Here is a 13730-nt window from a genome sequence, read left to right as displayed (position 1 = left end):
GACATATGAGCTGTCATAATGGCATTGAGATGTGTGTATATATATATAACATATTTATTTCAAATATCTTGTGTCTTTTCAAGGAAGGTTAATTCTTGTTCACTGTCCGCTTTTTCTTCTTGCGATTTTGCCCATGGCTGCAATTCACATGTCCCGAACCAAAGGAATACTAATAGACCGAATGCAGATATTGCAGAAGTCACATAAAACATGGTTCTCCAGTACGGGAGCGACTGTTTAAATAGGAAATGTTAGAACATCGCAGAACTTCTCAATATAGCATAGTAACTTACCCCATCTCCAAGCATAACTCCTACTATCTGCGTCGCAAACAACATCACAAAGCAGGTCATAACGTTTGATATAGAATACAAGATTCCTGAATACGAAGGTGCCATATCAACGAGCGCAACGCGGTACCCGGCATCTGTTATCAAAGATACGATGGTTTATTGAAGATACTGCCATGTTTGATAACTGACTCTCGAAATATGAGCTTTAATGAAGTTGGGTAAGATAGCCCAAGTTTTTATTCTTTTTTTCCCGTGCTATTTAATAATATAAAAGGAGTATTCACGCAATTCAATAACCGTGGCCACGCGACTCTAAAAGAGCGAGCTAGTTGTTCAAAACAAAATTAGGAAATACAAATATGTAAGTTTGACTGTTATCCCGCATCCTACCCAACAGTATACTGTGTATACGTACAATTGCATCCCACGAACATGTATGACGTACACAGCAACACGATGGCAAAAGTATGGTTGCAACCAAATGAAGGCAAAATTAGAAACGACAAGACTGTTCCGCCCATTCCAATAGTTGTAAACACCTGCAACATTTTTTTTGCATTTTTCATTGCCACCAAGTTAAAACGCAATTCCCGTTCTAAGTTTTTTTTCAAAAATATACCTTTCGAAGTAAAGTCTTCCGTATTTTTGTCTTCATTAAGATAAAGTCGGAAAGAAAACCACTCGCTAGTAGACTGAACACATTTAGTCCGTATGGCAGTGACGACAAAATCCCAACCTGAGATATGAAAAGTAATCAAACTTATTGCTTATTCTTTATACGATGTTATAGTTAAGCACGTTCGTTGCAGAGATCAAGGTTTAAACTTTCTCTGTGTGCATGATTATACACCAATTTACAAGCGCTTTACTTACATTTTCGATGCTGAAACCCAACACCTTGGCAATATATTGCGGCACCCAGCTGTGTGTAATTGCCATGGTCCAGTTTTCAGCTAAATGAGGCACGACAGTCGACCAGTACGGCCTAGACGTCAGCATCTTACGCCATGGTACAGTTTTAAAACTGGCTTTCTGGAAACAAGTTTCCGTGTCATAAAAAGGCAACTCTACATTGTCGATTACATATTTAATGTTCTCTAATGTACCTTTCCGTCTGTCGATGCGGCATCCGAAAGGCTTTCCGTTATGTAACTTAATTCCTGTTTTGAAATTCTCGGATGTTTTAGGGGAGTGTCGTGAATTAATAGAAACCAAGCAATCGACCACAAGCATCCGATACCACCTATGAAACCAGTTTGTTTTTAAATTGCAATCTTTTAAACATTCTGTAGCGTAATTACCTGCCACATAAAACGTGCACTCCCATCCAAAATACGAGATGATAAGACCGGCAAAAGTAAACGCCACTACGTTCCCAGATGCTACTCCAGTAAAGCTCAAAGCAAAATGACGAGTATTTTCACACGGGGGAGACCAAATCCCAATCGACTGCATGATTGTTGGCAGAGTGACTCCCTGTATACAGTATCGTGTATTCGTGTATAAAACCAGTATAATATGCATGTTGTTTTACTTTTATTACAATAGTGACATTTCATTCTAACCTGGAGTAGACCCATTGTTATTCTCAAAGCTACCAGCAAACCGAAGCTTAGACGAGCTGCCAATGGTACGAAGAAGGTGAATATTGCAGAAAGTAAAGATGCCACACCAAGTGTGATTCTGATTCCAAATTGCTGAGCAAGCCAAGCGCCTGGGAAGGTGGAGACGGTGTAGCCATACCAATAACACGACAGTAGTAAACCTTGTTTTACCAATGACCAATCAAACTCGCCTTCCTGATGCAAAACACAAATTTTATAAAGCAACTTAAAAGCAAAAATCTGTATCTTCAAGCAAAAATGTGCAACTATAAATGATATGCTCTATATTTTCACACAATACATACTTGATATTGTGAAACAGGTTCATTAGTTGTGGAGTTTGTTTGGTACTGAGGGCATACAACAGCAGAAGGTATTAAACTCTCCGTTTCGTTTTGTTTGTCTCCGCTAACAGACGAATTGCTTACACCAACCATAGAGATTATGGCAATATTTAATGAATTCCTCAACAAATAAAGGTTAACTGAACCCAGAGCTGCCATAATCGTAACAACATATCGAGCTTTGATGTAGCAGCCAGGCGTCGGCTCCTAAAAAAATAGAGCATAAATTCAAAGTGGTGGAGGATGATAAACGATATCTTTTAATATTGCCAGTATTCGGCAAATTGCAGTAACCTATTCAAATTAACCGGCTGTGCTACTTCCTTATGTAAACTTTAGATATAAATTCGTTTTTTTTAATAGGATTCAGCTAGCTTTCGAAATGCAACTACACAATGATATTTCAGTAAAATTAAATTCCTAAATAACTTACCTCTTTCAAACGAATTGTTTTCTGGTTGGCCATACTGTTACTTGTTCTGCACCATTTGATTAAATAAAACACAATGGAACGACCGCAACTGCATACAATCTAGATTCTTGATAAAGTACCGAGTACATTCGCTATACGCAATTTCCTTTTGTTTGGGTAACGGTTTATCGCAGATGTTGATTAATATTTTTATAACAGTATTGTAAGAAGAGAAGTCAAAACATAACACCATAGGAAACTATCCACAATTGTTAATTTCAACACAGAGCAATAAAGAGAAGAGTAATCGATAGAACAAGCTATGGGTAACAGGAGACTCGCTGCTTTACCATTGTCTAACGTTGCGGGGGATATAAATTAATAGATGGTAGAATATTAGAATACAAAAGTTTTTCCTGGGTTTCGCCTTTTTCGATTTTATCACAAGTTCTAAGTAGATCATACTCGATTAATTGAGAAACAACAGAATCTTGTTTGTAATCTGGATGGGTTCGAACGAAATGTCGTTTCCACTGAGCTGATGTGAGGCACTCACCTATAGGTAAAGACAGATTCAATCTTTACATTTAGTTTCTATACACCTACTATAGATATAGTAAGGTATAGGGAGGTAATGAGGACACCTTTTTGTTCTGTTTATTTCGTCCCATTTGGTAGCAAACAAAGAACATTTAAAAGAATTATAAAACCATATCCTTACGATTGCCACAGAGTGTGGTCAATTGTTTAAATAATGATCATAAAGTATGGGATACTATAGGCTATAGGTGCCCCATCTTACCCTACAGTAATATATAGCCAACTACTTACCACACGCACGTTTACTGATCAGTTCAAAGTAACGTTCAATCACATTTCTTGCTTCTTTTTCAATTCCTGTTTCGTCCAAGTATTCACGAAGTAGTGATATAACACCTGTGAACTCTCCCTTCACAAAACACAAAAAATGATCATCATTTTTAAAAATCACCCACAAAGTTACTCATCCTATGGGTAGTAACTTGTAAGCGGGCATTAAATTTTTGAAACCAAACTTCCGTTTTACAACCGCGGTTGTTTGCCCAGCGCACGCGAAAAAACATAAGTTAGATATATTCATCACAGTATAAGTCTAACAAAATTGTAAGCACAGTTAAAACGTGTAATATACAGTAGTGTGGGGGAAGGTGGGACACCTTTTACCTCTGTTTTCTCGTCCTATTTAGCAGTTAACAATGAACAATCAAACATTTATAAATCTATATCTTCACGGCTCCCATAGACCGTTGTTAATTATTTAAAACACGATCAGGATATCTGGATATTATGTGCTAAAGATGTCCCATCTTTCCCCACCCTACTATATACAGAGACAGTGTACATGCTAAACATTTTATACCTTCCCGTTTATAATATGGTCGATTGTTATCCCATTGCAATCGTCATCGCTTCTGTCAATTCGCAGGGAACCGGATTCTAAAGTTAAACAGGTACATAAAGTTTAAAGAGTTTCTGTATATAGTCATGTCGTCCAATAGTATTACAAAAAAATGATAAAGCTGTCAACTGCTGTCAACGGTTAAAGGATGATAGTACTAATTCGTGGTACCACCTAAAAAACTCATATGTTTTGATTTTGGAAATAATGAGCAATATGTGCGGAATGGTCATGTCTTCTCCCACTCTTACTGTATAACTAAATATTCTTGTAGGAGAGATACTTGTTTATTAGGTGTAAGGCTCACAAACATTATCAATTCAGTTTTTTGTTTCTACAATTTGAATTTAGCTTCACCGTGGTCTCCACACATAAAAAAGTCGTTCTACTAAAAAAAACTTTTGTTAAAAATCCCTTCAATCTAAAAACACCTGCTATCTTTTTTTGAACATTCCCTTCGTTGTTTCTGAAATTTGTATTAAAACAAAATAACTCTGTCAGTACAGCTTTGTTCTTTTGTGCTTTGTCCATGTCTCGGAGAACCTGTAACAAATATCAAAATATATTTGCCTAAAATGTATATTGCTCCGCGACTGTAACGCCTAATAATATATCTATAGTTTCTAAAGAAAATTTATTCACACAAAACGTGTCAACTAAACCATTTACGTGACACAAAACTCACATGCGACATCGGAATTGTAAAATTAAGTTTTTTGGCCAAAGTGACTTTTACCAACAGAACAACGAACACAACATAAGCTGCACTCTCAAAGTCAGTCAGTTGTCCGTCCATTGGTCGGAATTCTACTCTCCAACCAACGTCTTTGCCAGGAGGTGGGGGTTTGAACCTCAATGTTTGCCAACATGTAGATTGTATGTTCTTTAATATGTAAAACACACTTTAGATGGAGGTAGGAGCGAATGATTCTGACTTATTTATCCCTGCAAGGTGACACAACTACAGTCGTTATAGCAAGTTAGCAACAGCCATGACAAACTACTATAATATGTACACAGATACTGCATGGTGTATACTATACATTTCTTTGCAAATGTCCTGAACCTCTTAACTTTGACATTGTTTATTTTTGACCTTCGCTACAGTAACCGAAGCGAAAAATATATTTTTTTTTACCTCAAAATGATCAGCGTCGGTTGCGTCTTCGATATTGATTCGTCCTGAGTATAAATTCAACGGGTCCCTAATCCATAAGTGAGCAATATGATTTGCAAGGCCTTCTTCAACACCTATGTATGTAGAAATTAAGGAAAATCTTACACGTTTTGTACATCCGTGCACACCCGCCGTATTTTCTGCATTTCCCACTATATATTTTGGACGGGAGAAGATGGGAAACATTTCCGTTCTATTTTATCGTCCCATTTGGTAGTAAACAAAGGATATTCAAATAAATATTAAACCATATGCTCACCACTCCCATAGACTGTCGTTAGTTGCTTAAAACATGATAAGGATACTTGGACACTACGTGCTAAATGTGTCCAATCTTCCCCCGCTCTATACTATAACTTGGCGCCCCGGAACCATTTCCCTACTCCCAACACTTAACGTTTAGCGGTACCCTTTAAACAATAGGTTGCGCGGAAATGTACTCCTTGCACATGTGACAAACCATCACTGGTTTAAAAATCTGTTACTCATTCTCACCTGCTTCTAAAAGAGTATTCTTGGCATCTTCGTTTATTTTGGTGTCAACGTCATTTAGGTATAGATACTGTTCTGACAAATATAATTGCACATGACCAAAGCGAGATTGCAGAATTGATGATCTAAAACAAACGAAAGCTGTTAAAGCTCTTGTGTTTACGTATCGTGTGTTATTCCTAATTGTACTTAAAAACAAATTGAGTAAACTAATACAAAATATGTGTAGCCCATGGTGTATTATTTATACGCATGTTTGTATGGTATATTTGTTTGTTTACCTTTCTGCAACAGTTCGATCGTCTACACTCGCGGAAATAACATTCCAGCGAGTGTCGATATCTGTGATGTATCCTTTGTAAAACGGAGACGCTGCGCTAAGTGCACACTGAAACAAAACGTAAATGGTAAGACTATAAAATGGAAAACAATAGACTAACCCGATGTAAAACTCATTTAAATGCTTGCAGTTTTGCAAATTCTATTACGTGTGGGTATGATTTTATAAGAGGTATAATAGGGTGGGGGAAGATGGGACACCTTCAGCACATAATATTTAAATAACCTGATTTTGTTTTAAACAATTAGCAGTCTATAGGAGTCTATACAGTTTCATAATTCTTTAAACGTTATTTGTTTACTACCAAATGGGACGAGAAAAAAAAATTAAAAGGTGTCCCATCTTCCCCTACCCTACTATATATGCTATTTCGATCCATTTTACTTAGCCATTTGAAAAAAGTCTACTTTAAACCGCTTGTAATGTTTTCATTCTCTTTCCTCTTTCCATTTGGCCCGGAGTCCAAAAAGCGTTATTTAATTGTTTAAAACATGATCAGCAGGAAATAGCAGATTTAGGTGCTAAGGGAATATATGCCATCTTACCGCACATCAGTACTATACATTCCAACCGAAGCATAATACATCAATATATAGCTAATTGATTTTGTTCTTTATCGTGGTCGTTTGTGTTTTAAATAAACTTGTGTTTTGTATCAGCGAAAAACATACATACCATGATGGGACACCAAGGCACCAACTGATCATAAATTAGTTTGGCTTGATCCAAATCTTTCGCTTGTACTGTGCACTGTAAACATGCTTGGGCCATTCCAAAGCCCATTGCATCCATATATACATGGTCAGGCATAGCAGCTGTGTTGGACTCTAAGTCTTGAAATACTTCGACGAACGGAGACTTTGTCTTGGTGTCTTTAAAAACTGCCAAATGATAAGTTCGGTTACTGACACCGTATAGTTAGCACGCCTGATTCTATTAAAAATACTTAGTTAAAACTGATGCTAACATAGTGAGTGTATATAGTAGGGTGGGGGAAGATGGGACACCTTTAGCACAAAATATCCAGATATCTTAAACGTGTTTTAAACAATTATAAACGGATTATGGGAGTCATCAGGATTTAGTTTTATAATTTTTTAAATGTTCATTGTTAACTACTAAATGGGACGAGAAAATAGAGTTAAAAAGTCCCATCTTCCCTCATCCTACTGTATATGTGTGTCCTTGGGAAAGACACTTGCTGCTTAAATCCAATGATCTCCTATGGGTTGTGTGAGTTTCCAGCAAAACACACATCACCTGCAAAGATACTCGTGTTCTCGTAATCAGGCACGAGGTGTGAGAAACAGGACACAAGTATTAGAAAAACTTTCTTTACTTCGCCACGCGAGAACAAATAAGTTTCGTTCATTCAGTCAATAATATTTAAAACCACTGCTTTAATGTGTGAGGTTAAACGTTTGGTAGAGTTCCCTCTTATTTAGCTTTGTATGCTACTGTTATTATTTTTTACATCAATGTGATAATCGCAAAATTATTCTTTTATTGTTTCCACTCAGAAAAAAGCAACTTCACAAGTGTTCTTACTTGGAATATTGATTTCCACTTTAGAGCCTCTTCGTTCTCTTATATTTCGGGTCAAAAACCTAAAATACATTTGGTATATTATTGAAGTGTTAGTGGTTCTTATTCTTCCTTTCCGTGAATGTGGTAAGGAAGCATGGGGTATAACGCGCTAACGGTTTCATTCAGCATTCATTTACTCATTCTTGTGCATTAGAAAATGTAGTCGACTTACGGGAATCTTGGGTGACGAGTGATGCCACAGTCTGGAAAATAAACAGACTTGGATGCAGGACTTAAAATTGGGCGTGGCACGCATTCGGGCGGTTCAATGAAGTCATTGCAACCAATTCTGCAGGAACAGTTTTATAATTTTGAAAATATTTAAAATTAAAATAACCCTTTGCGGACGGTGACGCAGTAGTTATAGAGCGCTTGTGTAAAAATAGATAAATAAAATACGACATATAGGTTTGCTGTTACCGTTAACCTATGACTTCTGGTTACAGGTAGGCGCGCTAACCACTGCGCCACGGCAACGTAATTTGTTATTTACCTTGGGAAGCCTGTAAGAGATAATAACATCTCGCTTGGCTTCAATAGCGCTTTTACCTGTCCTCGCCTATAAATCAATGGGCAACAAATATGAAATACCTAGAATTTTTTTCAGAAACTGCATTGTTTTTACAAAAAACGTTAGTAATAACTTTAGGTCACAATTGAGTATCTCTATCCCTATATAGTAGAGTGGGAGAAGACGGGCACCTTTAGCACACAGTATCCAAATTTCCTGATCGTGTTTTAAACAATTAACAACGGCCCATGGGAGTCTTAAGGATAAGGTTTTAAAATTTCTTGAATGTTTACTTGTTTACTACATAATGTGACGAGAAAATAGAATGAAAAGTTGTCTCATATGTTCTCGAATCCTACTATATATTTTTTTCGTTGGTATGTCACTTTAATTTACCTGAATCTCATGTTCGCTTCTACGGTTGCCAGGTGCTCCAAACTACCCTGATAAGGCTTGGCAGGACAGCTCTCTATACTGAAACGGGAATACTCTGGGCTCCAATGAGAACCCCATCTCTCATCTGGACCGCGCGAAACTTGGTGGCTGCTACGATGAAGTTATAATTAATATTTCATTAATATACGTTCTTTTTTATACTTTGTTTCCACGCCGTTGTATTTTTCTTGCAAGACGGCGAGAATCTTTTCAGCCTGTAAACTCACACTTGCTCTTTTCTCTTTCTCATCGAAATGAACAACCGAATACTCCATCTATATTTATGAAAAGAAAAATATTTATATTCGAGTGACGGGACTGGGGCTATAACACTGTCGCCATACTGTATGTTTTTAAACAGAATACACACACACACTTTAGACCAGAGATCCCATATAACGATGTTTATATATGAACTCTAGTATAGATACAACTCCAACGCTATATAGCGGATTAAATATCCTACTGTATATAAAACGACATTATTGGTTACTATAGGGTACCCACATATTAGGTATTCTGCCTATGTGTTCTGTCTATGTTACATACCCAAAGGAATACCTCTGCTATTTATGTATTATATCGACTGGCTAAATTGATATATATACAGTAGTGTGGGGGAAGATGGGACACCTTTTAACTCGATTTTCCCGACCCATTTATTAGTAAACAAAGAACATTCAAATAATTAGAAACTATATCCTCACGACTTCGGTAGACCGTTGTTAATTGTTTAAAACACGATCAGGATAGTTTGATATTATGTGTTAAAGGTGTCCCATCTTCCCCCACCTTACTATACATATCTTTTTTCGCCAAACACGCGTAAAGTTGTTCTATAATAAGATCAGTTTTCCCCAAAAATCTTACCTCGTCTCCCCATTTAAAAGCATCGTTGTTTCGATCCCGAGCGTTTCGGTAGATATTTAGAAATTGTAGGATACCGTGACGTTTAACATGTTCGATATAAGGTCTTATTTCATTAAATGGCAGCGGTTCACCCTCGTACTCTAAGAATCCCATTACTATAGCTGGAAATAAACTCAAAATACCAAACAGCAACAAAATGTATGTTACCACAAATATACCTGTTTTGTAAAGCTGCGGGATGTAAGATCAGATGCTGCGAACGGATACGCAGGAAACTGGTCACAGTATTTATGCATAACATTTGTTAAACGGTGTGTCGTGTTACTTGCTGTTGGGCCCATAGCCGCCGGGCCATACAGATTCCTTTTTCGTCGAATTATTTTTTATTTGTTTGGCAGAAATTTCCGCATATCTTCGCTCGCAGTTCTCCAATCCTAAAAAGGTTTAAACACTGTATGAGCAATCTAAAAATAGCGAATATATAGAATAGCCAACATAACTGGTAAAATTAATACAAGGTTCGGAAACCAAGTAAACTTTCACATAAGAGATGGCATTCTCGGCCCCCACTAAACCAGTTGGACGCGGAAACTATTGGTTGTTTTTCACGTTTAGTCGGCCGACTAAGTTTCTGTGCTTTACTTATTACAAAAGTCGGTATACCAACTAAAATTTTGGTATCGGAAAAAGCAAAATCGAATTTAGGCGGCGATTAGATTAGCCGTTTGCCGAGAAGGCCATCTGGAGTTATAGGCCTAGTAAAACCATAGTATACTGAAGTGATAGTACGCTAACGAAACCACGTGACCACTTTTCACGCATGAACCGACATTTACACCTCGCCCGACAGTTCAGTCAGACAAGGCAGTATTAAATGCAAGGCAGAGTCCGTATTTAAGCATTATTATAGGTTTATATACGGAAAAAGTTCACGAAAATTTTTGTATAGTGTACAGTGACACATTTTTATTAGTTTAGCGAAATTAACTGATCGTTTGCGTAACGAAATTACATTTGTAGCCGGATTAGAAATATTCATATTAGAATAGCTATGGCATATATACAATGGCCTCTGCTTCATCCAGTACTGCACAGTATTCTAAAGATATTAATGTCCAAGAAGAGTTAAACGAAAGTTTTCTGGACGTCCTATTTGCTGATTCACTGACCACAGGCAGCAGTTGAGACGAGCGAGCTTAACTTGTTGTAGGAAGAATGAAGTGTGACAAGAAAACCCATAAATCCTGTTCAGACTTAGGATGACAGTTTTTTAAAATTAGATTTTGGGTAATGTGACTTTGATCTGGACAGAAATGGGTAAGAAATGGGTAGAACCCCTGATGTACACTATACAATAAATACGGACTCTGCCTTGCATTTAATACTGCCTTGTCTGACTGAACTGTCGGGCGAGGTGTAACTGTCGGTTCATGCGTGAAAAGTGGTCACGTGGTCTCGTTAGCGTACTATCACTTCAGTATACTATGGTAAAACAGTAATCGGTTCTCTTTTAAATTTTGTTACATTACAAAGCGAGTACAAATAAAAATGATTAGAATGCATTTTTGGATTTATATATGTTTGGCTGATAATTTGGACACACCATAATAACCACGGCTATAACTGACTTCCTCTCTTTCTGTACGAGTATATAGAAGTGGAGAGAGAAAGAAAGACAGAAGAGACAGTTATATAGAGTCGCGTATGTGTCTGTGTGTAAGACACACGGCATGAATAGTGGGAAATAAAGACCATGTCAACAGCATGCTGCCGTTACGCGACCGCGCAGTCAACCCTCGCTGTAAAACGATACGTTACACACTACAGGGAACTCTATGGGGGCCCCGGCCCAACCTGGTCAAAATACAACAAGAAAAAAGGCATTTTATGCATTAAGTTGCATTATTTTTATATTACAAGTTGTATTATTTTTAGATCTTAATCTCACAAAAAAATAATTTTACCCTACAACTTGAATTAATTTTACGTTACAAGTTGTAACGTAAAATTAATTCAAGTCGTAGCGTAAAAATAATTCAAGTTGTAACTTACAACTTGAATTATTTTGTAACTTACAACTTGAATTATTTTTACGCTACGACTTGAATTAATTTTACGTTACGACTTGAATTATTTTTACGTTACGACTTGAATTATTTTTACGCTACGACTTGAATTATTTTTACGTTACGACTTGAATTATTTTTACGTTACAACTTGAATTATTTTTACGTTACGACTTGAATTATTTTTACGCTACGACTACGACTATTTTTACGCTACGGTAAAATCGCTCATGCGTTTCGAAACTCCGGGCGTAAACTATATGTTTAGGTATCTATGACTATACAGTTGTTTTTAATGCACAACTAATTTTACAGTAGGATAAGGCTAAATAGAGATTCTAATATAAATCTTGTTTTATAATATCGAATATTATGGTGATTAATACTAGCATCAGCAATCAGCTTAGTAATTAGTTAATGTAGTATAGTATATGCTCATGCCTACGAATCTTAATAGAAACTACATTTATCATACAGTATGAGTGGATATGCAGCTCTTAACTGCTAAGTACTATAGCAGAAAATGTCTTAGCGTTTTCAGATTTTCTATAGACCCTGAACGCCGAAAAGGGTGGCTTATTAATTCAAGGAGGAGACCAGAGATAGTGGCTAAGTATTGTTTTCCTCAAAGTTACTTCGATAGGTAAATTTTTACAAAGTTACTGTAAGTTTCGTTGCCGGGTGTACTTGCTACGTTAGAGAGCCAAAAAGTAAAATCACGGCAATTTGCCAGCAAAACTGCAGCTATAGCTATATATGTTATGCACCATATTTTAATGTTATGCATTTTTGTTTGTATTTTTATAGTTCAAACATGTTCCTTTATGTTTTTTGGTTGGTATACTTGATAGTTTCTGTTTTTTTATTCTTTTATCGGTGGAATGTTCAATAAAAGAAAACCATTTTTACGCGGAGAAGTGTTCGGTTCTTGAAAAATTGCAATATTTAGAGTTTAGACGAATAAATAGCACACAGATACGTTAAAATTGTATGCATTGTGATCCGTAATAGCGGCTACTATGACGTCATAGACTGACAATGGAGTTTTGAAACGCATGAGCGATTTTACCGGATATAAAATTAATTCAAGTCATAGCGTAAAAATAATTCAAGTCGTAACGTAAAATTAATTCAAGTCGTAACGTAAAATTAATTCAAGTCGTAACGTAAAAATAATTCAAGTCGTAGCGTAAAAATAATTCAAGTTGTAACGTAAAATTAATTCAAGTTGTAGGGAAAAATTATTTTTTGTGAGATTAAGATCCAAAAATAATACAACTTGTGATATAAAAATAATGCAACTTAATGCATTATTGCGATTTATTCGTGTTGTATTTTGACCAGGTTGGGCCCCCATAGAACTCGCCCCGGTTTTTATTATTAGGAACATCCAGTACAGTAAAATTAGTTTAAAAATACTAGTTGAAGCTCTACATATATATAAGCTGTAGGCTTACGCTTATGACATGTCTATGCTTAGGGATAGCGGAAATTCTTGCTTAAACAGGTTAAACGCGCTTTCAAAAAGTGATTATTCCATCTATCTAATTTTGATTTATCATGACATTGGCACTTCCAATTTCTTCGTAATTTTTGTGTTTAAACTGATTTGTTGAATATAATATTTAAGAAAAATATTGTCCAAAAAAACGATAACTGCCGACGGCGACTTTAGTCGGTCTGGGTCCACATGTCACTTTAATGGTGATTTTTGCGGTCATTTCTCCATTATCGATCCCAAATTTGGTCTCATTGGAAAGAAAAGCAATTTTCTTTATTTTACCACAGTAAAAACGATGCTGTTCTATTAAAATTTTGAGTAATAACTTGTTGAACCTATGAAGTTGTGTGTGAATGCTGGTAACATTTAAATATAACGGCAGCAAGTTTTAACAAATAACTTTTATGTCCTAGAAACCGAATTTGTTTTTTAAAATATAAATAGACCTATTTTATTTCGAAATTAATATTAATGTTCTGAAAACTACACTTTGTTAGATTTAAGTTATGTAGTAGGGTGGAGGAAGACGGGACACACAATATTCAAATATACTGATCGTGTTTTAAACAATTAACGACGGTCTATATGGAAGCCGTGAGGTACAGCTGTACAATTCTTTAAATGTTCTTTGTTTACTACCAATTGGGACAAGATAATAAA

The 13730-nt window shown here is 36.2% G+C and overlaps 2 protein-coding genes across 5 annotated transcripts; both read right to left on the bottom strand.

The window, feature by feature from the left end:
- Window positions 1-36: 36 nt before the first annotated feature.
- Window positions 37-2823, bottom strand: LOC149740250 (sialin-like). Of its 2 annotated transcripts, XM_089871492.1 has the most exons (10): window positions 2675-2823; window positions 2203-2448; window positions 1859-2092; window positions 1595-1769; window positions 1400-1536; window positions 1167-1325; window positions 913-1029; window positions 709-832; window positions 294-427; window positions 37-233 (listed from the first exon to the last, which is right to left on the bottom strand). In XM_089871492.1, exons 1-10 carry the CDS (start codon window positions 2705-2707, stop codon window positions 60-62), a joined length of 1533 nt encoding a protein of 510 aa, XP_089727618.1. In that variant the 5' UTR covers window positions 2708-2823; the 3' UTR covers window positions 37-59. The 2 variants fall into 2 exon arrangements, with proteins under 2 accessions (XP_089727618.1, XP_089727619.1); XM_089871493.1 differs by lacking the exon at window positions 1167-1325.
- A 186-nt stretch (window positions 2824-3009) lies between these two features.
- Window positions 3010-9946, bottom strand: LOC149740249 (glutamate--cysteine ligase catalytic subunit-like). Of its 3 annotated transcripts, none has more exons than XM_089871488.1 (16): window positions 9722-9946; window positions 9504-9664; window positions 8796-8908; window positions 8595-8741; window positions 8181-8246; window positions 7860-7976; window positions 7649-7707; window positions 6776-6981; window positions 6042-6148; window positions 5764-5885; window positions 5230-5342; window positions 4777-4974; window positions 4523-4634; window positions 4053-4129; window positions 3485-3602; window positions 3010-3209 (listed from the first exon to the last, which is right to left on the bottom strand). In XM_089871488.1, exons 2-16 carry the CDS (start codon window positions 9654-9656, stop codon window positions 3010-3012), a joined length of 1908 nt encoding a protein of 635 aa, XP_089727614.1. In that variant the 5' UTR covers window positions 9657-9664; window positions 9722-9946. The 3 variants fall into 3 exon arrangements, with proteins under 3 accessions (XP_089727614.1, XP_089727613.1, XP_089727616.1); XM_089871487.1 differs by having other exon boundaries at window positions 8595-8744; window positions 9722-9945; XM_089871490.1 differs by lacking the exon at window positions 8181-8246 and having other exon boundaries at window positions 8595-8744.
- Window positions 9947-13730: the final 3784 nt, after the last annotated feature.

Source organism: Ciona robusta, chromosome 2 (genome assembly GCF_009617815.1).
Source record: "Ciona robusta chromosome 2, ASM961781v2".
In the NCBI taxonomy this organism is placed as follows: domain Eukaryota; kingdom Metazoa; phylum Chordata; class Ascidiacea; order Phlebobranchia; family Cionidae; genus Ciona; species Ciona robusta.
Note: the sequence above shows the minus strand (reverse complement) of the source record. Positions and strands in the feature narration are given on the sequence as shown.

What these genes read in the sequence shown, in the direction of transcription:
- LOC149740250 (XM_089871492.1), bottom strand. Translation starts at nt 2,707, where the DNA reads ATGGCCAACCAGAAAACAATTCGTTTGAAAGAG. An exon ending in GTGCACGTTTTATGTGGCAG is followed by an intron (nt 1,537 to 1,594) that starts GTAATTACGCTA and finishes CTGGTTTCATAG; the next exon opens with GTGGTATCGGATGCTTGTGG. An exon ending in TGGGTTTCAGCATCGAAAAT is followed by an intron (nt 1,030 to 1,166) that starts GTAAGTAAAGCG and finishes TTCATATCTCAG; the next exon opens with GTTGGGATTTTGTCGTCACT.
- LOC149740249 (XM_089871487.1), bottom strand. Translation starts at nt 9,656, where the DNA reads ATGGGATTCTTAGAGTACGAGGGTGAACCGCTGCCATTTAATGAAATA. An exon ending in GATCGAACTGTTGCAGAAAG is followed by an intron (nt 5,886 to 6,041) that starts GTAAACAAACAA and finishes CGTTTGTTTTAG; the next exon opens with ATCATCAATTCTGCAATCTC. An exon ending in GAATACTCTTTTAGAAGCAG is followed by an intron (nt 5,343 to 5,763) that starts GTGAGAATGAGT and finishes CTACATACATAG; the next exon opens with GTGTTGAAGAAGGCCTTGCA.